This window comes from Babylonia areolata, chromosome 32, assembly GCF_041734735.1.
Source record: "Babylonia areolata isolate BAREFJ2019XMU chromosome 32, ASM4173473v1, whole genome shotgun sequence".
In the NCBI taxonomy this organism is placed as follows: domain Eukaryota; kingdom Metazoa; phylum Mollusca; class Gastropoda; order Neogastropoda; family Buccinidae; genus Babylonia; species Babylonia areolata.
This window is the reverse complement of record NC_134907.1, coordinates 3,436,010-3,463,509: the sequence shown is the minus strand read 5'-3', so window position 1 is coordinate 3,463,509 and position 27,500 is coordinate 3,436,010. Positions and strand designations below refer to the sequence as shown.

The 27,500-nt window shown below is 44.5% G+C and overlaps 1 protein-coding gene across 2 annotated transcripts in view; it reads left to right on the top strand.

Moving 5' to 3' along the window:
• Positions 1–27,500, top strand: part of LOC143276586 (extended synaptotagmin-2-like) — an 85,786-nt gene that overhangs the window by 3,774 nt on the left and 54,512 nt on the right. For both annotated transcript variants that reach the window (XM_076581186.1, XM_076581185.1), the window contains exons 3-12: positions 9,448–9,585; positions 11,413–11,489; positions 16,200–16,266; positions 16,952–17,041; positions 18,910–18,965; positions 21,674–21,794; positions 23,518–23,617; positions 24,781–24,851; positions 26,621–26,706; positions 27,294–27,342. In XM_076581186.1, the coding sequence (XP_076437301.1) occupies positions 9,448–9,585; positions 11,413–11,489; positions 16,200–16,266; positions 16,952–17,041; positions 18,910–18,965; positions 21,674–21,794; positions 23,518–23,617; positions 24,781–24,851; positions 26,621–26,706; positions 27,294–27,342 (855 nt within the window). The remainder of the gene's footprint in view (positions 1–9,447; positions 9,586–11,412; positions 11,490–16,199; positions 16,267–16,951; positions 17,042–18,909; positions 18,966–21,673; positions 21,795–23,517; positions 23,618–24,780; positions 24,852–26,620; positions 26,707–27,293; positions 27,343–27,500) is intronic.

Below are 27,500 nucleotides of genomic sequence, written 5' to 3'. Positions count from 1 at the left end.
CATTGGTTCAGATATAATTTGCATTCATGTATACGTACATATGCTTGGATACTTGATTGCATGCATGCACATTCGCTCATGTGCTTAGTTAATGCAGTATGCATTCACACACTTGTCCACAGACAATATGTGTTCCACATTCCAGTCATTCCTGATTCAGTGATTGGTAGTGTAACGAGAGGGGAAAAAGAAGAAAGAGGAAAATATCATAAGTGTTTTATATAAGAGGTGACCGGGCAGTACAGTCATGTTATATTTATGTTCCAGATTATTTTTGTCTTTGTCAGATTATCAATGCATCCAAATTCATGAGATCTGTCTGAGATGTGAGGGCAGCTAGTTGAGCATTGATTTACAGTTAAGTTCCAACAAAATGAAAACTGATGAATGTTTCTCATATATTTTATTGATAAATTCTATGTATACAAATGTAGAATCAACAAAGTAAAACCAACATTACAAATGTTCAAAAAAGACCTCAAACAGGCATATGAAGTAGACAAGTATGCCTTTAACATAATTATGGAATATAACAAGTTTGTGGAAAAATGGGTACTTTATAACTGTTTAATACAAGATTAAGCTATACAATGCTACGTTGGAATTTTGCCATTAAACAAAACAAAATACAAAATTATATTGTTTTGCTGTTCTGGACTTGTCAGTACTTAGAATTTAATTATATGCTTACCCTATACTTTCTAATGCACAAAACATATAAATTCTGTATCTGTAAACTTTTGAATAAAAAATGTTGAAAAAAAAAAGTTGGTAAAGTTTTAGATGTTCTCTGTCAAGAAATTAATTCAGCAACACATACAAATACACTTATAAATTATGCATAATGCAAAAAAAGAAAAATTATGCACACATGTTTTCACACAGATGTCATTTTAGAAATTGAAGTGTTTGTTTTTTTTGTTGTTGTTTTTATTGCAACACATGCAGCAAAGTTTGAGTTACTCTTTTCCACCTGTTGTTGACCAGCTCTATGCTGTCCAAGTTCAACAGGTTAGCCCCAAGTACTGCTTGGTCAGGGAAACAGTGAATGAACGGAAGAAGGCAGGGGTTTTTTGTTGTTTTTTTCCCTCCCTTTTTCAGTTTTCAAGGAGGTACACGTCAAAGTGTGTGGACCGATCAATATACACTGCACCACATGTGCTGCTGGAAAAAGAAAAGAAAAGGAAAAAAAAAAGAAAACTAAAGAGGGGTAGTTTTTTTACCCTGGTTTGAACTTGGTGTGGTTGATCAGGATTTTAGAGCCTACCGCAGGTTTGTGTATGTAAAATATTAAGTGATTAACATAAAATGAAATAAAGTAATTGGACAATATCAACAAATGAGCGAATACATGGAAATATAGCAGAATGAAAGATATGTGGACGGTAAATGATTGGTAAAAACACTCACATACACACACAAACAACATACATGCATGTAACATACAACACACCACATCAAACACAACACAACACAGACTACACTTCACTACAAACACAACACAAAACAATATAACATGTAACACACACACATATGCGCGCGCGCACACACACACACACACACACATATACGCACACATGCACACACATGTGCAAGCGCGCACACACACGCACACGCACACACATGCATGCACACACGCACGCACGCACGCACACACACACACACACACACACGTGTGCGCACACACACACACATGAGCACACACACACACACTTGCACACACGTGCACACACTCACATACACACAAACACACACACACACATATGCACACACACATACACACACTCACACGCATATGCACACACGCGCGCACGCACACACACACATGCAACAAGTGTTAGGGATTCTATCTCACAAAACAGAAAGTACAAACCATAAGAATGTGAAGCTGAGTCTGTTGTAGAGAGAACGAATGGTAAGCATGTGGAGATTGTTGACATAAAAAGTGAACACACTATATGGATATGAGGCTGAGTCCATTGTGTACACAGACGTAGACTGACTGCTACACAAGACTCTCTGACTGCCTTTCTCAGCCCTCTTATACTAGATTTATGGTGTGTGTATGTGTTGACTTGGTTTGTGTGTGTGTGTGTGTGTGTGTGTGTTGGGGGATGGGGGGATTGTGTGTGTGTGTGTCGGAAGGGGGGGGGGGTTGTGTGTGTGTGCGGGCACGCGCTTGTGTGTGTGTGTGTGTGAGGAAGAGAGAGAAAGAAAGAGTGAGACAGAGAGTAAACACACCTGATATACAGTCCCTGTTTACTTACATGCTTATAAATGTAAAGTGTTTCTCAGTATCCACAGCCACTTTGAGCACCTGCTGTCACACAGACTGACAGTGATACACACAGTATGCATACATTCTCTCACTCACACATCCACATGCATGCATGAGAGAGAGAGAGAGAAAGAGAGAGAGAGGGGGAGGGAGAGAGAGGGGGAGAGAGAGAGAGGGACACAGAGAGGGAGAGGGGGGACAGAGAGAGAGAGAGGGGGGAACAGAGAGAGAGAGACAGAGACACAGAGAGAGACAGACACAGAGAGAGAGGGAGACACACACACACACACACACACACACACACACACACAGACAGACAGACAGAGACAGAGAGAGAGAGAGACAGAGACACACAGAGAGAGACAGACAGACAGACAGAGAGAGAGAGAGACAGAGAGAGATGTACACAAAACCGAATCCCCCCACTGACCCACTCAGCCCCAGCGTATGATGATACATATATAATGTACACTTTTTGATACACCCATGTACATGCACACACATGACCGGGATACGATATGGACAATTACTCATCAGAGTAGCAGGGTTTGGCTTGTGCCATAATATCTGTGGCAGGTTATTGTGACAGTGCAGATGAAAAGGACACCTGTTGCACCAATCTGACAATGAGGAGAGAAAAAAAGGAAGGGGAGAGAGGGCGTGTGAGGGAAGAGAGGTTTTGTGTCATATACTGTAGCATGTCAAACTGATGCAAACTAGGCCTGTCGGTTTGCTCTGCTTGGCAAAATTTCGTGCGGCTAACAGTGAAAAGACTTGCCTGGTCCACTCTTAGCCAATCAAACGCCTCTAAAAGCTATAAGCGCTGAATTATTATTTCCTTTAGCCAAGGCTCTCCACGCCATCTTGTCAGGTTTACGCTCTGTCTCGTCTTGCGCTTTTTTTGGCTATTAAGCGTATTCATTTGGCCTTACTTTGCTGCATGCGGCTTGTCTGTATTGTATTCTTACATTCTGTGTACTCGATTCGACTCGGCCCCCTCGATTCGTTTGTTTTTCTCTGCCTTTAAGTCGATCCTGTCTTTCCTTTCTCTGTTGGGGGTCGGATTTTCGATGGGTGCCTAAGCGCAGGTACCATGCCTCGTATGCCATCCCATGAAGGCAGGGATCATGAGGCTGGGATTGAGACTCGGCAAGAGACTCTCCCAGGCCCGGAGCTCATGATTCCTCCTGATATGGACCGTGACGATGCGTCTTTAGACGCTGATCGTGGAGGCGACTCTCGTACCAGTAAAACCGTCATGAAGGGGACCGGGGGGAAAGGGGTACAAGCGTCGCCTCCCGAGGTGTCCCAGCGCGAGGCAGGGAGAGGGAGGAGTGGCAAGTCCTCTCTTGGTGGTGGGGACTCGCAGCTAGGCATGAACTCCCAAGGGGAGGCCACGCCCGGCCGTGACCCGGGTCTCCACTCGGAGACAGCCCTCAGGGGCCCCATTGCTGTTCCCCCTCCTCCCTTCTCTGTCGACCCCCCTCCTCCACCTCCTTCTGGGGGGAAGAAAAATTTGGTTCCGGGGGGGGGGGACCTCTACTTTGCCCACCCCGGGGCCAAGCCACCCCAGTCTCCCCACGGGGGGGGGGGGGGGGGGGGTTGGGGGGGATTTGGGGCGCGTGGCAACCTGCTCTGCAGGTCTTCCCGCTATCCGGCCAGTCTCCCCTGCTGGAGGAGGCCCGCGCGTGTCAGGCGGTTCTGGGCAGTCAGCCCGCTTGTCTTTGGGCGGGACTGACACCCAAGTCAGACCTGACCTCCCTCTGACTTGGCCAGGTTTTTCCCTTCATGGATGTCAAGGCGCCAGTGACCCTTGGGGTTGGGGTCACAGGATGGCTGGTGCCCACGGGTGGTTACCCCCATTCTACCTGTATTGGGGCACACCTATGGTGCATGCTGGGTTGCCGGGAGGACCAGGGCCCAACCCCTTGTCCGCTCCCCACCGGACCCAACCCAGCACATCTCACAGGGTGACACACACAGCCCCGACAAGTGGGATCAACTTCTTGTCGGTCAGGTCGAGCTCCTCGACCAATATTGCCACTCTGTCCACAAATCGGTCCTCTGTCAACCAACAGGTTACCTCCACGGTCACAATGGCCTCCTTGTCAGGACCGACGGCTGCCGAGGGGCCCCGCTTGGCCCAGGAGAGCCTGCAGTTCCCACCTACCCAGCCCTCGGTCCTACAGGGAGATGAGTGGGTGTTTGTCCCCTCACAGCACTCGTGGGTCCCTCTTGCATCCAGGGACGCCCTCTCTGAGAAGGTGTGGCACCCACCATCTCAAGCATGGTTGGACCTACGGTCCACATGCTCCCCACCCGCTTCAGGTGTCAAGGACATAACAGCTGCGGCCATGGTCCCTGCTCAGGATTGTCCCAGCTCATCCCGCTGGGCTGACCACAGCTCACAGGATGCCCCAGTGGATACATCCACTTGGGATGGCACCCAGCAGGGGATGGACTGCGAACAAGAGTGGGAGCCCCTGTCTTCGGATGAGGACGAACAAGCGGATGAGCACTCTTCGCCCCCATCCCAGGGGGACAGATTGAGCCTGCGCCTCCCTAGGGACCAGCCTGAACCAAACTTTGCCGAGCTCGAACTGACCCTCCCCAATAGGGTCACGCATGCCAAATCAGTCCCTCAGGCTACTTTGTTACCCTTGACCCTCCTTAGGCCATGTGACACTAACTCCAGAACCACAAGGCGACTCAGAGTGCCAGAAATGGCACAGGAATGGCTTAATAAGCCAGCCCGCACTGTCAGGGGTGCTGCTTCCATCCCTCCTCCAGGCAGGGAGTCCCTCTCTGCCCCAGGTGCTTTTTCCCTGGGCAAGTTCCTTAAAGGTTCCTCCAAGGGAGGGGTGTGGTCCTGGTACACACAGGACCACCCTGCCTACAGGGAAGCAGAGCCCTTCGTGCAGGACAGGATGTTGGTCTCACAGTGCACCACCTTCCCCACTTCAGCTACTCTATCCTTTAAAACGTTAGAGTGGGACAAATTGGCCCGCCGCTGCCTCCTCAAGGTTTCCACGGCTTATACCTTCTTCGATGCGTTCCTCCACAGGGCCAATGAGCTGTGGGAACAGCGTCCGGTTAATCAGGACACGGGGTCTCCTTCCTCTGTCCCACCGGGCCTCTTCACCGACTCTTCAGAGTCATACGGCCAGACTTCTAGACCTTTGCTTCCAACTAGGCTTCCTCATGAACCAGGAGAAATGCGATCTGTCCCCAAGTCAGTCCTTCGACTTCTTAGGGATGAGATTCATGATAGTCTCTCCGACGCCAGATCGCTGGGACCGTCTGGCAGGCCTCCACAGCCACTTGCGCCGTTCCTCCCAAGCAACAGCGCGGACACTTTCTTCCCTCCTGGGCATGATGGAGTCCATGGCACCTCTCATTCCCCTGGGCAGGGTTCTCAAGCGCCCTCTTCAGAGGGCACTGAGGTTACGGTGGTCCCAGAGCACTCAGCCATGGGATACCCAGATATGTCTGGGCGAGTGGTTCCTCGAGGTGACATCAGAGTGGTTAATCGCCCCTCTTCGGACACAGGGGGTGCCCATAGCCCCACCTACTCTTCAGGTGGCACTCTTCACAGATGCCTCCTCCCTGGGCTGGGGAGCCCACATGGACTCATTCCATGCAGCAGGGACTTGGTCCCCGGCGGAGCGCCTATGCCACATCAATGTTCTGGAACTGGAGGCAGTTCGCAGGGCTCTCCTGCACTTCATGGGGGAGGCCACTGGCAAGACCATCCGCTTGTTCGTGGACAATACGACGGTCGCATGTTACGTGAACAAAGGGGGGGGGGGGGGGGGGGGGGGGGGCGCACTCGGCAGACCTCTCCCTGCGGACCGAGGCTCTCCTCCATTGGTGCCACAGCAAGGGCATTGCACTTTCAGCGAGACACATAGCAGGAAAAGCCAACATCTTGGCAGATGCTCTCAGCAGGTCCAAGAGTGTCATCCACACAGAGTGGACCCTGGACAAGGACACCCATCAGGGGGTGTGGGAACGGTGGTCTCGGCCGATGGTGGACCTTTTTGCCACAAAGTTCAACAAGAGACATCCCACTTATGTCTCTCCGGTCGCTGACCCAGAAGCGTGGGCAGTGGATGCTCTTTCTCTAGACTGGAGCAGTCTGATTGCCTACGCGTTTCCTCCCTATACAGTTCTGTCCAAGGTGATATGGAAAGCCAGATTGGAACGCCCGCAGCTGATCCTCATTGCGCCGAAATGGCCAGCCCAGCCCTGGTTTCCGGACCTTCAGTCCCTGACACATGTTCCACTCCTGGAACTCGAAACCAAATCTCATCTGCTGAGGCAGCCTCGTTCGGGCATTCCTCATTCCAATCCTCAACTGCTCCACCTGCACGCTTGGCTGCTGTGCGGTCGGAACTCTCAGCATCACCATTGAAGTCTTCAACCCCTCGGTCGGCCTCTGTGTCGGCTGCGTGGACCCAGGGGGGTGCCTCCTCTGACCTCCTCTCCATAGTCACCAAAGCAAGGAGGGAGGGAACGGAGACTTTGTATGACTTTCGCTGGAAGAAATGGTTGCGGTGGTGTACAGCTCAGAACATTCCCCCTACTAACCCTACGAGCATGCAGCTGGCCAACTTTCTGGCCCACTGCTCCTCAGTTCTCAACCTGTCTGCTAGTTCTGTGCGAGGGTACAGGTCTGCCATCTGTACCACAATCAAACAGCTAGGTGGTCCCGCCTTTGAAGTGGATTTCCTGCTCAGAGAGGCGCCTAGGGGCGCGGGCGCCTCTCTGAAGGAAGCTAGAAACTCCAGAAGAGTGCCCCTCTGGGACTTGTTCCTGGTGCTGGATTTCATTCGAAAACAGCCTTTCGAGCCATTGGGGACTATTCCTTTGGACTTGCTCACCCTCAAGACGACTTTCCTTCTGTTGCTGGCCACAGGCCATCATAGAAGCGAGATTCATGGTCTTAGTGGAATGCCACAAGATCTGGCCTTCCACAGAGATGGTTCCATCACTCTTTGTTTCCTTCCAGAGTTTCTGGCTAAGAACCAAGAACCCGAGGTCCCTTCCCCCTCTTTGAGGGTCAGACCTTTGTCTGATATTCTTGCCCAAGATGATGAGGATAGGCATCTCTGCCCTGTTTGGTGTCTCAGATACTATTGGGATAGGTCTCGCTGTAGGCGTTCTTCTCAGAGGCGTCTTCTCATCTCCCTCAATGAGAATTACAAGAAAGACATTGCTGCTGGCACCATTTCCCGCTGGGTTTCCCAAGTCATTCGTAGAGCCTACTCTCATGCACACAGGGATATCAGCTGTCTTAATCCTAGAGCACACGGCTCTGCTTTCCAGCACTCAGTGCCACTGCGGCATGTCTTGGAGACAGCCTTCTGGCGGTCTGAGAATCCCTTCATCAACTTCTACCTCAGGGATTTCCGTATGACCAGGGCTGACGGTTCCAAGGGGATTTCCTTTGTCGCGGCTAACACTGCCGTCTCGGTTACAAGGGCTCCCCATATGAACCAGTAGGCGTTGCCCTCCTCCATTTGCTTTAAATTCTGCATAAGCTTGACATGGTACAGTATATGACACCAAAAGGAGGAGTTTGTATTATACTCCATGTTTGGTGATACATATACTTACCATGTCAAACTCGAATGCCCGCCCGTCCGTCCCCGCGTCTCTGCCGTGGTTCTCATGGGGCATTTTCTTCGATGGCCACGGAATGATTCAGCGCTTATAGCTTTTAGAGGCGTTTGATTGGCTAAGAGCGGACCGGGCAAGACGGCTCGTTTTTTCACTGTTAGCTGCGCGAAATTTTGCCAAGCAGAGCAAACCGATAGGCCTAGTTTGCATCAGTTTGACATGGTAAGTATATGTATCTCCACCAAACATGGAGTATAATACAAACTCCTCCTTTTTGTGGGAAGGGAGGGGCACAGTGCTGTTTGGAAAGAATGGCAGTTAGAAAGGGAGACATGTTTATGCAGTGTGCAGCACTGTATGTGTGTGTGTGTGTGTGTGTGTGTGTGTGTGTGTGTGTCTTGTACTGTATAAGTGTATTGTTTTGTATTGTAGTGTAGTATACTGCATTTAACCTTTTGTCACAGCAGATTTCTCTGTGTGAAACTCATGTAGCCATCCCTTTGGAGAGCACGCCACCACAGCGCAGTTGTATCTCCCTTCTGCTTTTCCTCTGTCCTTTACCAGCAGTGTGGATTTTATTCTGCAGAATTCCAGAGGCAACCCTTTTGTTGCTGTGGGTTCTTTTGTGTGCGCTTAGTTCATGCTGCATATGGGACATTTCTTTTTCTTCTTTTTCCCTCTTTTAGTAACACAGTAGCACTAGCGGTGTGGATTTTTTTTCTACAGAATTAGCCAGAGGTAACCTTTTTGTTGCTGTGGGTTCTTTTATGTGTGGTTAGTGCATGCTGCACACGGGACATTGTTATCATCTCATTTCGAAGACAACCAACCCTTCTATTGCTGTGGGTTCTTTCATGTGCGCTTAGTGCATTCTGCACATGGGATATTGATTTACCGTCTCATTTGGAAGACTAGCACCCAGACCACAACTCAAGGTCTAGTGAAGGGGGGGGAGTAAAAATTGCCATTCGTGTGTGGTACTCAAACCCTTGGACACTCACTTCCCACTTGGGTGTGTTACCACCAGGCCACTGTTCTCACATATGGAACCAACTCCGTTTATTTTTGTGTACGGTTCATGGTTCACTCACACACTGTCGCTGCCATTGTTCAGGTCTGCACTTAAAACCCACCTCTTCCGTTGCTGTGCAGGGCTTGGCGTTAGACTCTTGTTCAGTTTCCTCTGTGTGTGTGTGGGTGGGGGAGGGGTAGGTGGAGGTTTGGGGGTGGGGTCTCTGCAAAGGCTTTTTCCTGTCTATTCTGTTGTCAGTCTATTGTTTATTTATTTACTTATATATTTATTTGTTTATTTATTTATTTGTTTATTTATTTATTTATTCATTCATTCCATTTTGCCTTCCCCACAGATGGCTCACATGGCTGTTTGTTACATACAGACAGACAGATAGACAGACAGATAGATTGATAGACAGACAGACAGACAGACAGACAGATGGATAGACAGACGGGCAGATTAGATGGGTTGCATGGCTGTTGGTTATATACAGACAGACAGATGGTTCACATAGCTGTGTGTGTGGCTGCAGATGATCGACCAGCTGTGGCCCTACATTGGGGTGTATGTGCGGAAGCTGCTTCAGGAGAGCATCGAACCCAAGATCCGCGCCAGCCTCCCCGCCTCGCTCAGCAACTTCCGCTTCACCACCATTGACCTGGGCGACATCGTGAGTACTTCAGGGGGGATTGGGGTGTGTGGGTGTGGGTATGTCAGTGTGTGTGTGTTTGTGTGTGTGTGGATGTGGGTATTTCAATGTGTATGTGGAGGAGGGATAGGTGTGTGTGTGTATGTGTGTGTGTGTGCGGATGTGGGTATGCCAGTGTGTGTGTGTGGAGGAGGGATAGAGGTGTGTGTGTGTGTGTGTGTGTGTGTGTGTGTGTGTGTGTATGTGTGTGGAGTGGGTATTTCAGTGTGTGTGTGTGTGTGTGGAGTGGGTATGTCATTGCCTGTGTGGAGGAGGGATAGGGGTGTGTGTGTGTGTGTGTGGAGTGGGTATGTCAGTGTGTGTGTGTGTGTGTGTGTTTGTGGATGTGGGTATGTCAGTGTGTGTGGAAGAGGGATAGGTGTGTGTGTGTGTGTGTGTGTGTGTGTGTGTGTGGATGTGGGTATTTCAGTGTGTATGTAGAGGAAGGATAGGTGTGTGTGTGTGTGTGTGTGTGTGTGTGTGTGTGTGTGTGTGTGTGTGGATGTGGATGTGGGTATGTCAGTGTGTGTGTGGAGGAGGGATAGGTGTGTGTGTATGTGTGTGTGTGTGTGTGTGTGTATGTATGTGTGTATGTGTGTGTTTGTGTTTGTGTGGATGTGGGTATGTCAGTGTGTGTGGAGTAGGGATAGGTGTGTGTGTGTTTGTGGATGTCGGTATTTCAGTGTGTGTGTGGAGGAGGGATAGGTGTATGTGGGGGTGGGGATGGGGAGTGGGGGGTGTGTATGGGGGGGGGGGGATGCGGGGCGCGGGGGGGGGGGGGGGCGGGGTATGTCAGTGTGTATGTGGAGGAGGGATAGTGGTGTGTTTGTGTGTGTGTGTGTGTGTGTGTGTGTATGTGTGAGTGTGGGGGTGGATGTGGGTATGTCAGTGTGTGTGTTTGTGTGTGTGTGTGTGGAGTGGGTATGTCAGTGTGTGTGGATGTGGGTATTTCAGTGTGTGTGTGTGTGTTGGGGGGGGGGTATGTTAGTGAGTGTGTGGAGGAGGGATAGGTGTGTGTGTGTGTGTGCGTGGAGTGGGTATGTCAGTGTGTGTGTGTGTGTGTGTATGTGTGTGTGTGTGTGTGTGTGGATGTGGGTATTTCAGTGTGTGTGTGGAGTAGGGATAGGGGTGTGTGTGTGTGTGTGTGTGTGTGTGTGTGTGTTTGTGGATGTGGGTATGCTAGTATGTGTGTGGAGGAGGGATAGGTGTGTGTTTGTGTGTGTGTGTGTGTGGATGTGGGTATGTCAGTATGTGTGTGGAGGAGGGATAGGTGTGTGTGTGTGTGTGTGTGTGTGTGTGTGTGGATGTGGGTATGTCAGTATTTGTGGAGTAGGGATAGGTGTGTGTGTGTGCATGTGTTTGTGGATGTCAGTATTTCAGTGTGTGTGTGGAGGAGGGATAGGTGTATGTATGTATGTGTGTGTGTGTGTGTGTGTGTGAAGGCGGGAGGGTATGTCAGTGTGTATGTGGAGGAGGGATAGTGGTGTGTGTGTGTGTGTGTGTGTGTGTGGATGTGGGTATGTCAGTGTGTGTGTGTGTGTATGTGCGTGCGTGGGTGTGGGTGTGGGTGTGGGTTTGTCAGTGGGTATGTTTAGGATGGATAGGTGGTGTGTGTGGGTGTGAGAGTGGGTGTGGATGTGCAAATGTGGGTGTGCGGGTGGATGTCTGTAAGAAAAAGGGGAAAAATCACTTCTGATGTATGTGTTTGTGTGTGCGTGCGTGCGTGTGTGCGTGCGTGCGTGCGTGTGTGCGTGTGTGTGTGTGTGAGTGTGTTTGTGTGTGTGTGTGTGTGTGTGTGTGTGTGTGCAGCCCCCCAGGATTGGAGGGGTGAAGGTCTACACCAGTGAGGTCAGGCGGGATGAAATCTACATGGACATGGAAATCAAGTGAGTGTTTGTTACTTTACCTGGAGAGAGAAAGAGGGGGTGAGGGGGAGGCTGGGGGATGGGGGGAGAGAGTGAGATAGAGTGAGTGAGTGAGAGAGTGAGTGACAGTAAGTGAGAGAGAGTGAGAGAGAGTGAGAGAAAGAGTGCGTGAGAGAGAGAGAAAGAGTGAGTGAGAGTGAGAGAGAGAGAGTGAGATAGAGTGAGTGAGAGAGAGAGTGAGTGAGAAGGAGAGAGAGAGGGAGAGAGAGTGAGTGAGAGAGAGTGAGATAGAGTGAGTGAGTGAGAGAGTGAGTGAGAGAGAGAGAGAGTGAGATAGAGTGAGTGAGAGAGAGAGTGAGTGAGAAGGAGAGAGAGTGAGAGAGAGAGAGATTGAGTGAGTGAGAGAGAGAGAGTGAGAGAGAGTGGGGGAGAGAGAGTGAGTGAGTGAGAGAGTGGGGGAGAGAGAGAGTGAGTGAGAGAGAGAGAGTGAGTGAGAGTGATGGAGAGAGAGAGCGAGAGAGTGAGAGAGAGAGAGGGTGAGAGAGAGAGATCTACCTGGACATGGAAATCAAGAGAGTTTGTGTTCCTGTAACTGTATACTGAGAGAGATTGAAACTCCAGTGCTTAATCACTCAGCTGTTACACTTTGTGCTTAAATTTGTGTTTTATTTCTTTGACTTGCCAACAGTGTTCTAATGTTTGCATTGTTGTGTGTATTCTGTCAAATTTTAATGCCTTCATTGGTGGCCAGACATGGTGTTATCATCATGACTGTGAGTCATTGGTGGCCAGACATGGTGTTATAATTATCACTGACTGTGGATCATTGGTGGCCAGACATGGTGTTATCATGATTGTGAGTCATTGGTGGCCAGACATGGTGTTATAATCATGACTGTGAGTCATTGGTGGCCAGACATGGTGTTATAATCATGACTGTGAGTCATTGGTGGCCAGACATGGTGTTTTAATTATCACTGACTGTGAATCATTGGTGGCCAGACATGGTGTTATCATCATGACTGTGAGTCATTGGTGGCCAGACATGGTGTTATAATTATCACTGACTGTGAGTCATTGGTGGCCAGACATGGTGTTATAATTATCACTGACTGTGAATCATTGGTGGCCAGACATGGTATTATAATTATCACTGACTGTGAGTCATTGGTGGCCAGACATGGTGTTATCATCATGACTGTGAGTCATTGGTGGCCAGACATGGTGTTATAATTATCACTGACTGTGAGTCATTGGTGGCCAGACATGGTGTTATAATTATCACTGACTGTGAGTCATTGGTGGCCAGACATGGTGTTATAATTATCACTGACTGTGAGTCATTGGTGGCCAGACATGGTGTTATAATTACATGACTGTGAGTCATTGGTGGCCAGACATGGTGTTATAATTATCACTGACTGTGAATCATTGGTGGCCAGACATGGTGTTATAATCATGACTGTGAGTCATTGGTGGCCAGACATGGTGTTATAATTATCACTGACTGTGAGTCATTGGTGGCCAGACATGGTGTTATAATTATCACTGACTGTGAGTCATTGGTGGCCAGACATGGTGTTATAATTATCACTGACTGTGAGTCATTGGTGGCCAGACATGGTGTTATAATTATCACTGACTGTGAGTCATTGGTGGCCAGACATGGTGTTATAATTATCACTGACTGTGAATCATTGGTGGCCAGACATGGTGTTATAATTATCACTGACTGTGAGTCATTGGTGGCCAGACATGGTGTTATAATTATCACTGACTGTGAGTCATTGGTGGCCAGACATGGTGTTATCATCATGACTGTGAGTCATTGGTGGCCAGACATGGTGTTATAATTATCACTGACTGTGAGTCATTGGTGGCCAGACATGGTGTTATATTATCACTGACTGTGAGTCATTGGTGGCCAGACATGGTGTTATAATTATCACTGACTGTGAGTCATTGGTGGCCAGACATGGTGTTATAATTCACTGACTGTGAGTCATTGGTGGCCAGACATGGTGTTATAATTATCACTGACTGTGAGTCATTGGTGGCCAGACATGGTGTTATAATTATCACTGACTGTGAGTCATTGGTGGCCAGACATGGTGTTATAATATCACTGACTGTGAGTCATTGGTGGCCAGACATGGTGTTATAATTATCACTGACTGTGAGTCATTGGTGGCCAGACATGGTGTTATAATTATCACTGACTGTGAGTCATTGGTGGCCAGACATGGTGTTATAATTATCACTGACTGTGAGTCATTGGTGGCCAGACATGGTGTTATAATTATCACTGACTGTGAGTCATTGGTGGCCAGACATGGTGTTATAATTATCACTGACTGTGAGTCATTGGTGGCCAGACATGGTGTTATAATTATCACTGACTGTGAGTCATTGGTGGCCAGACATGGTGTTATAATTATCACTGACTGTGAGTCATTGGTGGCCAGACATGGTGTTATAATTATCACTGACTGTGAGTCATTGGTGGCCAGACATGGTGTTATAATTATCACTGACTGTGAGTCATTGGTGGCCAGACATGGTGTTATAATTATCACTGACTGTGAGTCATTGGTGGCCAGACATGGTGTTATAATTATCACTGACTGTGAGTCATTGGTGGCCAGACATGGTGTTATAATATCACTGACTGTGAGTCATTGGTGGCCAGACATGGTGTTATAATTATCACTGACTGTGAGTCATTGGTGGCCAGACATGGTGTTATAATTATCACTGACTGTGAGTCATTGGTGGCCAGACATGGTGTTATAATTATCACTGACTGTGAGTCATTGGTGGCCAGACATGGTGTTATAATCACTGACTGTGAGTCATTGGTGGCCAGACATGGTGTTATAATTATCACTGACTGTGAGTCATTGGTGGCCAGACATGGTGTTATAATTATCACTGACTGTGAGTCATTGGTGGCCAGACATGGTGTTATAATTATCACTGACTGTGAATCAATGATGGCCAGACATGGTGTTATAATTATCACTGACTGTGAGTCATTGGTGGCCAGACATGGTGTTATAATTATCACTGACTGTGAATCAATGATGGCCAGACATGGTGTTATAATTATCACTGACTGTGAGTCATTGGTGGCCAGACATGGTGTTATAATTATCACTGACTGTGAGTCATTGGTGGCCAGACATGGTGTTATAATTATCACTGACTGTGAGTCATTGGTGGCCAGACATGGTGTTATAATTATCACTGACTGTGAGTCATTGGTGGCCAGACATGGTGTTATAATTATCACTGACTGTGAGTCATTGGTGGCCAGACATGGTGTTATAATTATCACTGACTGTGAGTCATTGGTGGCCAGACATGGTGTTATAATTATCACTGACTGTGAATCATTGGTGGCCAGACATGGTGTTATAATTATCATTGACTGTGAGTCATTGGTGGCCAGACATGGTGTTATAATTATCACTGACTGTGAATCATTGGTGGCCAGACATGGTGTTATAATCATGACTGTGAGTCATTGGTGGCCAGACATGGTGTTATAATCATGACTGTGAGTCATTGGTGGCCAGACATGGTGTTATAATTATCACTGACTGTGAGTCATTGGTGGCCAGACATGGTGTTATAATTATCACTGACTGTGAGTCATTGGTGGCCAGACATGGTGTTATAATTATCACTGACTGTGAGTCATTGGTGGCCAGACATGGTGTTATAATCATGACTGTGAGTCAATGGTGGCCAGACATGGTGTTATAATTATCACTGACTGTGAGTCATTGGTGGCCAGACATGGTGTTATAATCATGACTGTGAGTCATTGGTGGCCAGACATGGTGTTATAATTATCACTGACTGTGAATCAATGATGGCAGGTGTATAATTATCACTGACTGTGAGTCATTGGTGGCCAGACATGGTGTTATAATTATCGCTGACTGTGAATCAATGATGGCCAGACATGGTGTTATAATTATCACTGATTGTGAGTCATTGGTGGCAAGACAGTGTTGCTTTTCTGAGACGGTCAACACTTTGAAACAAACCGCCACACCAAGAAGGCTGCAATTATTTTCTGTGTAGGTGGTGTTGTGCATGTGCTTGTCTTCTTTTTCTTTTCTTTCTTTTTTATTTTATTTTTTATTTCTTCATGTTTATTCTCACTCTTAGACACTCTCTCTTTTTCCTCTCTCTCTCTTCCAGTCATGGTCAGCATTGATGATTCTATACCTCTCACAAAGTGCACTTTTTCTTTCAGGAAAACACATTGGAAGCTTTTTTCTTTTCTTTTCTTTTTTAAAATATACTCCACAATTTATACATTCTGTATTACATTTGATGTTGGAAATACTGAAGAGAAAATGTAAAAAATAAAAATGGTGGCAGAATTTTGCAAGTCCTGTGAGATTTACTGAATTGTAATACTGTGGGATACTGAGGGAATGGGTAACATGTGAATCTGAATGATTTTTTTATTGCAAAAATACTGTGGAATAAAGGAATATGCGTATAAAAGCAACAAACAAAACAAAAACAAAAACAAAAAACAACAACAACAAAAAAAAAAAATGTCTTTGTGTGTTTTCCACCAGCAGATGTTTTAGGTTCAGATGCGGTGAGTGATTTTATTACATTTAGGTTTGAAGAATTTTATTTTGATTGGTCGAGATACACTTTCCTGTGGTCAAGAAATTTAACATCTGTTTATGTTTTTTTCTCCAGCTATGCCAGTGACTGTGACATTGCCATGTACGTGAAAGGAATGAACTTTGGCATCAAGGACTTCACGGTACGTTGCTCAATACACTGCAGGCAGCATGTGCTCAGAACAAACAATGTCCCTCCATCCACACACCACCACACCAAAAGAACAACAACAACATCAAAAAAAGAACCACCAAAAACAGGAACAAACTGCATCAACAAAATAGACATACGTTTTTTTGTAAAACTCCACCCTGGAAAACCCCAGTAAACTAAAACCAACAAAAACTAGTTCTAAGCAAACAAAATGAACCTTGACATTTAAACCCTATCAGAAACCAAACACTACGGGACCTGAGCACATCGCATGTTTGTCTCTCCTCAGTATTCATCTACGAATGCACTACATGGACTCGTGCATGTGAATGTGTGCGCACACACATGTACGCACACGTGCTCACATGCTCAAACACACGCATGCATGCACACATACACATACACACATGTACACAAGCACATGCACACGTGCACACATGCACAGAGACACACACACATAGACACATACACACACACACACACAAAAGATATGCACACACACACACACACAAATGCAAAGGAAACTGAACTGGGGTTTAATGCCAAGCCTCAAACTCACATGCACACACACACACACACACACACACACACACACACACACACACACACACACGCACACAAAGAAGCCCTCACATACGGATGCGGTATAAATGAGTGTGTGTGGCTGATTTCAGCTGCGAGGGACGATGAGGATCATCTTCCGGCCCCTCATCACCAAGGTTCCCCTCATTGGAGGGATGAATGTCTTCTTCCTCAACCCCCCGGTATGCTGTTTCTTTCCTGCTTTAACCCTTTGACTCCCAGAACTATTTCTAATTTATCCCCCCCTCCCCGTCCAAAAAAACCAAACAACAACCCCAAACAAACAAAAATTTACCAACCTCACATGCATAAAAACATTATACAAATTCAAATAATGCACAAACATAGATATGTTTTTCGAAGGTAGATGAATTGAGAATATGATCATTGTAATTCATTGTTGACAGGATGAAATAACTCACAATTATGGAAAGATAACCAAGATTTTTTATGAAAAAAGAAGTTTGAAAAAAAAAGGACATGTATTGGACATAACAGTCAAGTTCTGTTATATTGTTTTCCAACACTGACATGTTCTGTACACAAATATTCACTTCCACATACATTCACTCCCACACCCAAGGCTTGAAGGCTTCAAGCTAAAATATTGGCATTTTTTCTATGCCAGCTTCCAACATGACTCAACCCCCTATCAGTTGATGTTCTAAGGTGGGATGTGATCTTCATCAGGATAGTCAGAATCACTTACGTTACATATGGAATTGGAAACCATGTACCAACAAAGAATCACATTTGTAAGAATTCTTCTTCTTCTCAGTTTGTGGGCTGCAGCTCCCATGTTGACATGTATGTACATGGTTGGGCTTTTATGTGTATGACCAATTTTACCCTGCCATGTAGGCAGCCATACTCTGTTTTTGGGAGTGTGCATGCTGGGTATGTTCTTGTTTCCATAATGCTGACATGGATTACAGGATCTTTAACGTGCGTATTTGATCTTCTGCTTGTGTATACACACAAAGGGGGTGCAGGCACAAGCAGGTCTGCACGTATGTTGACCTGGGAGATTGGAAAAATCTCCACGCTTTACCCACCAGGCGCTGTTACCGAGAGTCGAACCCGGAACCCTCAGATTGAAAGTCCAACGCTTTAACCACTCAGCTATTGCGTCCGTCAGTTGATGTACTGGGGTAGGGTGTGATCTGCATCAGGATAGTCAGAATCTCTTTGGTTGATTGACAACAATATTACATGTATAGTGGAAAGCCATGTACCTGCAAAGCATCACATTTGTGAGAATGATAGTCTGTTCCTGAAAATTCTGTAGAAAAATTTCAGTTTGCTCTGTTCGTGATTTTTATGTCATCTGTTCCTGAGTGATTTTATGTCGATTGTTCCTGTGTGATTTTTATGTCACGTGTTCCTGTGTGATTTTATGTCATCTGTTCCTGTGTTATTTTATTTCAAGTTCCTGTGTGGTTTTATGTCATATGTTCCTGTGTGATATGTTCCTATGTTATTTTATGTCATATGGTCCTGTGTGATTTTATGTCATATGTTCCTGTGTGATATGTTCCTATGTTATTTTATGTCATATGGTCCTGTGTGTTTTTATGTCATATGGTCCTGTGTGATTTTATGTCATATGTTTCTGTGTGATTTTTTTTTTATGTCATCTGTTCCTGTGTGATTCTTATGTCATCTGTTCCTGTGTGATTTTATGTCATCTGCTCCTCTGTGATTTTATGTCATCTGCTCCTCTGATTTTTTCATCTGCTTCTCTGTGATTTTTTTTTTTGCCTGTGTGATTTTTATGTCGTATGTTCCTGTGTAATTTTTATGTGATTTTTATGTCGTATGTTCCTGTGTGATTTTTATGTTATCTGTTCCTGTGTGATTCTTATGTCATCTTCTCGTGTGTGATTTTTATGTCATATGTTCCTGATGGATTTTGAGGTAATCATGTATGCTGCAAATTTCAGTTTGTTCCATAGCTGATTTTTTACATCACGTGTTGCTGATGGTGGGATTTGGGGGGCAGGCATATGTGGTGTGTGTTTGGATCCATCTGTAAGTTTTTGGTTTGCAGGAGGTGGACTTCAACTTGACCAGTCTGGCCAACGCTTTTGATCTGCCAGGGCTCAGGTGAGGGCACCCTGCTTGTGTTCACAAACTTCATTAACTCATTCCACTCCAGGTGACAAGTTAACTCACTCGGGATGACAAGTTTTCTCCCTTGCTTTTCCACACAGATGGCCCATTTGTAAGGGTTTGGGAAAAAAATTGCAAAAAATACAAAATACAGAGTAAGAAAATGAAACTTTCAGACTGGCTTTATTACGTGTTGGGCTATTACATACATACATACACACACGCACACACACACACACACACACACACACACACACACACATATATACATATCAAATTTCTATTATTTTTGCAGTTTTGCCATTATGTAGAAAATAATGCCAATTTTTCACCCCGAATCACCATACCCATGCTCACTTTCTGCAATTAATTGACTTTCGTTTTTGTCATCATCCACCTTTTCAATGTACGACCTTTCAGTTTGTAGCATTTCAAGTACTTTGGCAACACTAAAAAGGTTGCCATCGCTGCTTTGTTTGCTCCGCAACATTTTGAGAACCTGCTTCAGACGCCATTTGCTAACAGGCCGGTTCGTGAGCAGGTGACAGGTCAGAGACTTTGTCAGCGTGTGTGCGACACAGGCCACACATGACAGGCTGGCCAGTCATACCATTCGGCTGTGGAGTGACCTAGAATAGCACTCTCTGCTTGGCTAATCACCAAATCACGTGTGCAGTGCATGATGGATTTTTACTTTTGGAAAATGCTATTCCATTCTGTTGTCCAAATCCAAATACATTTTATGTAGTGATGCGTGAGCATTCCTTCATCTGGAGAGAGTTAACGTGTACCATGATTACTTCCACTGTTGACCAGGTATGAGTATTCTCATACCTGCACAGTATTCAAATTTCATTCATTTTTGCCTGTTACAGTTGGCATTCTGAATTGAACTGTTTACGGATTCTGGAAGCATGAAAATGAAGCTTTGTTTGACCAATTCAAAGGTTGTGATGAGTTAAAATCATGTCAAGTCAGCCCTTGGCCAAAAGTGGAGTGATGGCCTAGAGGTAGCATGTCTGCCTAGGAAATGAGAGAATCTGAGTGCACTGGTACGGATCACAGCTGAACTGCTGATATTTTCTCCCCCTCCACTAGACATTGAGTGGTGGTCTGGATGCTAGTCATTCAGATAAGATGATAGACCGAGGTCCTTTGTGCAGCATGCATTTAGCGCATGTAAAAGAACCAGCGGCAACAAAAGGGTTGTTCCTGGCAAAATTCTGTAGAAAAATCCACTTCGTTAGGAAAAACAAATAAAACTGCATGCAGGAAAAAATACAAAAAAAGGGTGGTGCTGTTGTGTAGCGACGTGCTCTCCCTGGGGAGAGCAGTCCAAATTTCACACAGAGAAATCTGTTGTGATAAAAAGAAATACAAATACAAATGCAAATACAAAGAATGTCTGTTTAGCACATATGGCAGGGAATTGTGCTGATTGGCTGAGCAAATGATGATCTTGATGAAGGCATCTTAGTACTGGGATAGCTGCAAAATTTTGTCAACAGAGCAAGCCAGTAGGCCTGGTTTGCAACAGTTTGACGTAGTATAGTATATCACACCAGTTTTTGTTTCACAGTTTCTCAAGGAGGTGTCACTGCATTCAGATGAATCCATATATGCTACACCACATTTGCTAGGCAGATGCCTGACCTGCAGCATAACCTTAGTCAGGCCTTGAGTGCATGCATATATATTTGTGGACCTGTCAGGGTGAATTTCACCATTGGACAATGTTTATGTTGCCATGGGTTCTTTTTCGGTGCACCAAGTATGTGCAGCTCATGGGACTCAGTTTATTGTCTCAGCTGAATGACTGGACGTTCAGTTTGATTTTTTTTTTTTTTTTTTCTCCTCAAGGCCTGACTAAGTGTGTTGGGTAACGCTGCTGGTCAGGCATCTGCTTGGCAGATGTGGTGGAGCTGCTGAAACTGAAACTGAAACTGTCCAGTTAAACTTGTGATAAAGGGCAAGACTGGGGTTTAAACCCAGAACCTCACAGACTGTATTGGCAGATAAGTATCTTAACCGTTTCGCCACCTGCCTTCATACTGACTGCATGCCCACTGCACACGGATTGGCTTTGGGTGGAAAACTTACTTTATTTTGCTTTTTGTGTGTGTGTGTGTGTGTATTTATTTGTTGTTTTTTTTCAAGAATATCTTGATGTCTGGAACATGTGAAAGCCGACATGAGTCTTTATTTTGAAAAGTTTGGTCTGATGATAACTTAGGAATTTTCAGCAGTTTGCATACTATATTCTTATTTCCATAGCCCACCAAATCCTAACATGGATTACAAGACATTCAATGTGCCTGTTTGATCCTGCATGCGTACACACACAGTGGAGGTTCTGACACTAGCTTATATGTTGACCTGGTAGATTGGAAGAATCTCCACGCTTTGAAGTTAATCCACTAAGTGAACCAAAATTGGGGACTGAGGTAAGGCAACTCAGGCAAGAATTAAGCTTGCATGTGATTTTGATTATCTTAATATGGAATCTTAATTACATGTGTTTTCTTGACAAATATAACCTTCGCTGCAAGTGCAAGGTAAAAAAAGAAAACGCACAAAAAAGACGATTTCAGTTTACTAACCGTTCAACCACCATGCCCAGTCATAAAGGCTGTTTAGAATGCAACTAGAATTGTGAATAGAGGAAACAAATGTGTCATTGTCTGTGTGTGTGTGTGTCACAGTGACATGCTACACACTATCGTCCAGGAGCAGATTTCCAACATCATGGTGCTGCCCAACCGCATCCCCATCCAGATGGCCTCTGATGTCGACATCAAGAAACTGCGCTACCCCATGCCTCAGGTGTGTGTGAAGGATGTGTGTGTGTGTGTGGGAGGGGGGGGGGGGATGGGAGTGGATAGATTTGGGGAAGGAGGGGTAGGGGATTGTGTATGAAATCAAGACAGAAAAGGATGAAGTGTTGTCCTTTGTTAGAAGGTGAAATGTCCTCAGTTGAAGACAGGAAAGGCAGAAGTGTTGTCCTTTCCAAAAGGTTGAAATATCCTCTGTTTAATTTGGAAAAAGGTGAAGTGTTGTCCTTTGTAAAAGGGTGAAATATCCTCTGTTTAAGACGGAAAAAGGTGAAGTATTGTCCTTTGTGAAAGGGTGAAATGTCCTCTGTTTAAGACGGAAGAGGCAGAAGTATTGTCCTTTATGAAAGGTTGAAATATCCTCTGTTTAAGATGGAAAAGGATGAAGTATTGTCCTTTGTAAAAGGTTGAAAGGTCCTTTGAAGACAGACAAGAATGAAGTGTTGTCCTCTGTAAAAGGATGAATTGTCCTCTGAAGACAGACAAGAATGAAGTGTTGTTCTCTGTAAAAGGGTCAAACGTCCTCTGAAGACAGACAAGAATGAATTGTTGTTCTCTGTAAAATGGTGAATTGTCCTCTGAAGACAGACAAGAATGAAGTGTTGTTCTCTGTAAAAGGGTCAAACGTCCTCTGAAGACAGAGAAGAATGAATTGTTGTTCTCTGTAAAAGGGTGAATTGTCCTCTGAAGACAGACAAGAATGAAGTGTTGTTCTCTGTAAAAGGGTGAATTGTCCTCTGAAGACAGACAAGAATGAAGTGTTGTTCTCTGTAAAAGGGTGAAACATCCTCTGAAGACAGACAAGAATGAAGTGTTGTTCTCTGTAAAAGGGTGAATTGTCCTCTGAAGACAGACAAGAATGAATTGTTGTTCTCTGTAAAAGGGTGAATTGTCCTCTGAAGACAGACAAGAATGAAGTGATGAAAAAGTGAATTGTCCTCTGAAGACAGACAAGAATGAAGTGTTATCCTCTGTAAAAGGGTGAAACGTCCTCTGGAGACAGACAAGAATGAAATGTTGTTCTCTGCAAAAGGGTGAAACGTCCTCTGAAGGCAGACAAGAATAAAGTGTTATCCTCTGTAAAAGGGTGAAACGTCCTCTGAAGACAGACAAGAATAAAGTGTTATCCTCTGTAAAAGGGTGAAACGTCCTATGAAGACAGACAAGAATAAAGTGTTATCCTCTGTAAAAGGGTGAAACGTCCTCTGAAGGCAGACAAGAATAAAGTGTTATCCTCTGTAAAAGGGTGAAACGTCCTCTGAAGACAGACAAGAATAAAGTGTTATCCTCTGTAAAAGGGTGAAACGTCCTATGAAGACAGACAAGAATAAAGTGTTATCCTCTGTAAAAGGGTGAAACGTCCTCTGCCCTCAGTTGAAGATGGAAAAGAAAGACCAGAAAGAGTTGTTTTCTCTTGCCTTGGCAGGGAGTGCTGAGGGTTCACGTCCTAGACAAGAATAAAGTGTTATCCTCTGTAAAAGGGTGAAACGTCCTCTGAAGACAGACAAGAATAAAGTGTTATCCTCTGTAAAAGGGTGAAACGTCCTCTGAAGACAGACAAGAATAAAGTGTTATCCTCTGTAAAAGGGTGAAACGTCCTATGAAGACAGACAAGAATGAAGTGGTGTTCTCTGTAAAAGGGTGAAACGTCCTCTGCCCTCAGTTGAAGATGGAAAAGAAAGACCAGAAAGAGTTGTTTTCTCTTGCCTTGGCAGGGAGTGCTGAGGGTTCACGTCCTGGAGGCCAGGGACCTGAAGAAGGCTGACATCAGCATCACCGGCAAAGGGAAGTCAGATCCTTACGCCATTGTCACAGGTGTGTGTGCGTGTGTGTGTGTGTTCCTGAAGCTTGACTGACTGTCACAGGAAAGGAATGATGAAGGCAGTTCTCAGTTGACACGACCCTTGGCAGTTTGCCTGTTGAGCAAAAGACTCCTTGTTTGTAAAGCGTTTTGAGCTTGGTCTCTGACCAAGGGAAGGCGCTGATAAGGACCTGTATCAATCAGGATGTTTGGAAGAGATGATAAACCAAGATCACATATTCAGCAAAGTATTGAAACCCAACCCCCACCCCCACCCCCAAAAATATAAACAACAAAAAAAACAAAATAAAACCAGCAAAAAGAGTTGACCCTGTTCCCCCCTCACCCCCTCCTCCCAAAAGGTAAGAGAAAAAAAGAAGAAGAAAAAAGTAAAGTAACAAGAGACTTGTCCTTAGATAGATTCTGCAGAAAAACAAAACAGAAAACCCTTTGATAGGTAAAGAAATGTAAGCACACAAGTTAAATAGAAAAGATTACTGAATGATTATGGTGCCACATGTGGTTATATAAATAGTATTTATTTGGTTATGTGGAAAATATTTATTTAGTTTTATGAACAATATTTATTTAGTTATATGGACAATATTCATTTAGTTTTATGAACAATGTTTATATGGTTATATGGACAATATTTATTTAGTTTAATGAACAGTATTTATTTGGTTGTATGGACAATATTTGTGTGGTTATATGGACAATATATATAGTTGGTTATAATGACCATGTTTATTTGGTTTTACAGACAATATTTGTTCGGTTACTTAAATGGATGATATGTATTTGGTTATATGGATAATGTTAATTTGTTTGGTCATATGGATAATATTCATTTGGTTATATGTATTTATTTCATTATATAGACAATATTTATTTGTTGATATGGGCAGTATCTGATTATTTGGACAATATTTATTTGGCTTTATGGACAGTATTTTTTTTTTGTTAAATGGACAGTGTTTACTTGGTCATATATATTTAATTAAATGGACAATATTTATTTGATGATATGGATGATGCCTGTTTGATTATATGGACAGTATTTATTTGGCTTGATGGACAATATTTATTTGGCTTGATGGACACTATTTATGTGGTTATATGGACACTGGTTATATGGGAGATAATCAGTTGGTTTTATGGACAACATTTATTTCAGTGGGAGCACAGACGTTCAAAACCAAAGTGATTGATGACAACGTGGACCCTGTGTGGAATGAAGTGTTTGAGGTACTGTGTGGGTCATGTGTGTGTGTGTGTGTGTGTGTGTGTGTGTGTGTGTGTGTGGATGCATGGGGATTTTGTGTGTGTGTGTGTGTGTGTTGGTTGGTGTGGATGTGCATGCGTGGGCATGTGTGTGTGTAGTCTAGTGGTGGGAGGAACAAATTCTTCTGAGTCTGGGATTCGATACTGGGATTCGAGTCTGAGATGATACATCCTCTGTGTGGGTCAGTGAAGGGTGAAGTGTTGTTTGTCTCTGGCACAGAGTAGAGTGAGTTAACTCACTTTGTACTGCGCTCCCGAAAACGGAGTATGGCTACCTGCACGGCAGGGTAAAAACGGTCAAACACGTAAAAGCCCACTCGTATACATATGAGTGAACATTGGAGTTGCAGCCCACGAATAAAGAAGATGAGAAGACTGCCAGCTAGCTCCCCTATTTTCACTGCAGACGACCTATTTGTATGGGTAAGAAATAAAATCGTCAAAAATGAAATGTTAGAATTTATCATTTTATGAACTGAAAACTTCAAAACTGATCAATAAGATAACAAGTCAGTTGGGGACAAAATATAAAACTTCCTCACTTCTTATGCTATCATACAGTGAGATGATGAAAGTATCCATAGTCGTTCGAAATTTGCACACACTGATGACTTGTAAACGAATCCAGGAAAACACAAAGAGTTTGAAACAGATTAAATTCAGAATGTTATGTAGCCATGCGAGGGCCCCTACATCTGATTCTATTGTCTGCCTTTTGACTGAGACGAAACTTGGTCAGATGCCATCATTGGCATGCACTGTTCACTTGAACTAGCTGCCGTGAAAATAACTCTCCTGCTCGCGAGCACAGCAACACACACTGCATCTGTTGGTCGCAGTGGAGAGTGGAAAGGTCAGTTAACATTTTATTAGCTCATAATGTCATTATGGAAATTAGGTTCCACTCCAAAAATTCAAATCTAGCTACCTATCTATCTACCTTCGTCTGAAACAGCTCTTAGTGCTGCAGCTTTGGGGGCTAGTTGGTCATTGGGAACCATCCCAGCGCCGATTGTCCAAAAACCCTCTTGGCCGAGAGAGTGGGGATGTAGCTTGGGCAAGACACTCTCTACTATAATCCAAGTCTAGCCCAGATAGTCAGGACGGCAGTTACCTCCTCTGCTGCTCTGATGGTCATAGTCGAAAACAACTGACTATCATACAGAAAAGATCTGAGCACATCACTCCTATTTTGCAACATCTCCATTGGCTCCCTGTCTTACACACAATAAAGTATAAGATCAGCACTCTATGTTATAAATGTATTCACAAATCTGCCCCTTCCTATCTTTGTGGCTGCCTTCACCTCTACACTCCATCTCGCTCTCTATGATCAGCTTTGGATCCACTCTGTTTATGCACACCCAGATTCAAACACTCCATTGTTGGACGCCATCCTTTCTCTGTCTCTGGACGTTGCATTTGGAATGAACTTCCTCTTTCGCTTTGTCAGGCTCTGCACTCAGCTCTTTCAGGTTTGGCCTTAAAACCCACCTCTTCACAAGATAGCCTCCCTTCCCTGCCTCTTCCTTGTCTTCAGTATCTTCAGTTTTAGAGTTATGCATGCGTGTAAATGACTGGTGTGAAAGCTCTTAGATTTGTCTCTATACAAGATTCAGCGCTATATAAATACTATTATTATTATTATTATACATACATGTAAACACTGGGGCTCCGATTGGGGCCTTTCGTCCAGAGTGGGTGAAGAGTCCGCGGTCAAAACGTTGTTGCAGTACATCATCGATGAGCGTGACGGCCAGTTCCTGAAACTGGCACTGAACGACAAGGACCCGGGCAACAAAGACGACCCTCTGGGCAGGTGAGAGGGGCCACGCTTTGTTTGTTTGTTGATTTGGTGGGTTGTTTAGTTCTTTATTTAAACATTTTATATATTTATTCATTTATTTTATTTATTTATTAATTTATTTATTCGTTTGATTGTTTAATTCATTTCATTCATTATATTTATTTATTTATGTGTTAAGTTCATTTCATTCATTATATTTATTTATTTATGTATTTATTCTTTTTTTTAATTTTTCTAATCTGTTTATTTATTTATTTGTTTATCTTTGTTTTTGTTATTTTTCAAGATTTATTAATTTATGTATTTATTTTATTTATTTAGCTATCTATATATTTATCAATTTATTTTCACTTCTTCTTTTATTTATTCGTTTGATTGCTTGTTTGTTTCCTTGCTTGTTTGTTTTTAAAATCCATGTCGTTGGGTTTCACTTTCAGCTTCAAGGAGGCGGCAGAGCATCCAGACTGATCCATATGGACAACACCATATAGTGCTTTGAAAATAAAAGTATATTAAAAAAAATCATTCATATGTATATATATATATTCATTTCTTTATTCAGTCATTCATTTCTTTCTTTCTTTATTCATTTATTTCAGCACCACTGTGGACATCTCTACCATCTTTGAGAAAGGCACTGTGGATGAGGTGACAGAGCTTTGTCTGTTATTTGTCTGTCTGTGTGTGTGTCATGTTGGTTGTCTGTTTTGTGTCTGTATCTGTATCTGTGTGTGTGTGTGTCATGTTGGTTGTCTGTTCTGTGTCTGTAACTGTATCTGTGTGTGTGTGTGTCATGTTGGTTGTCT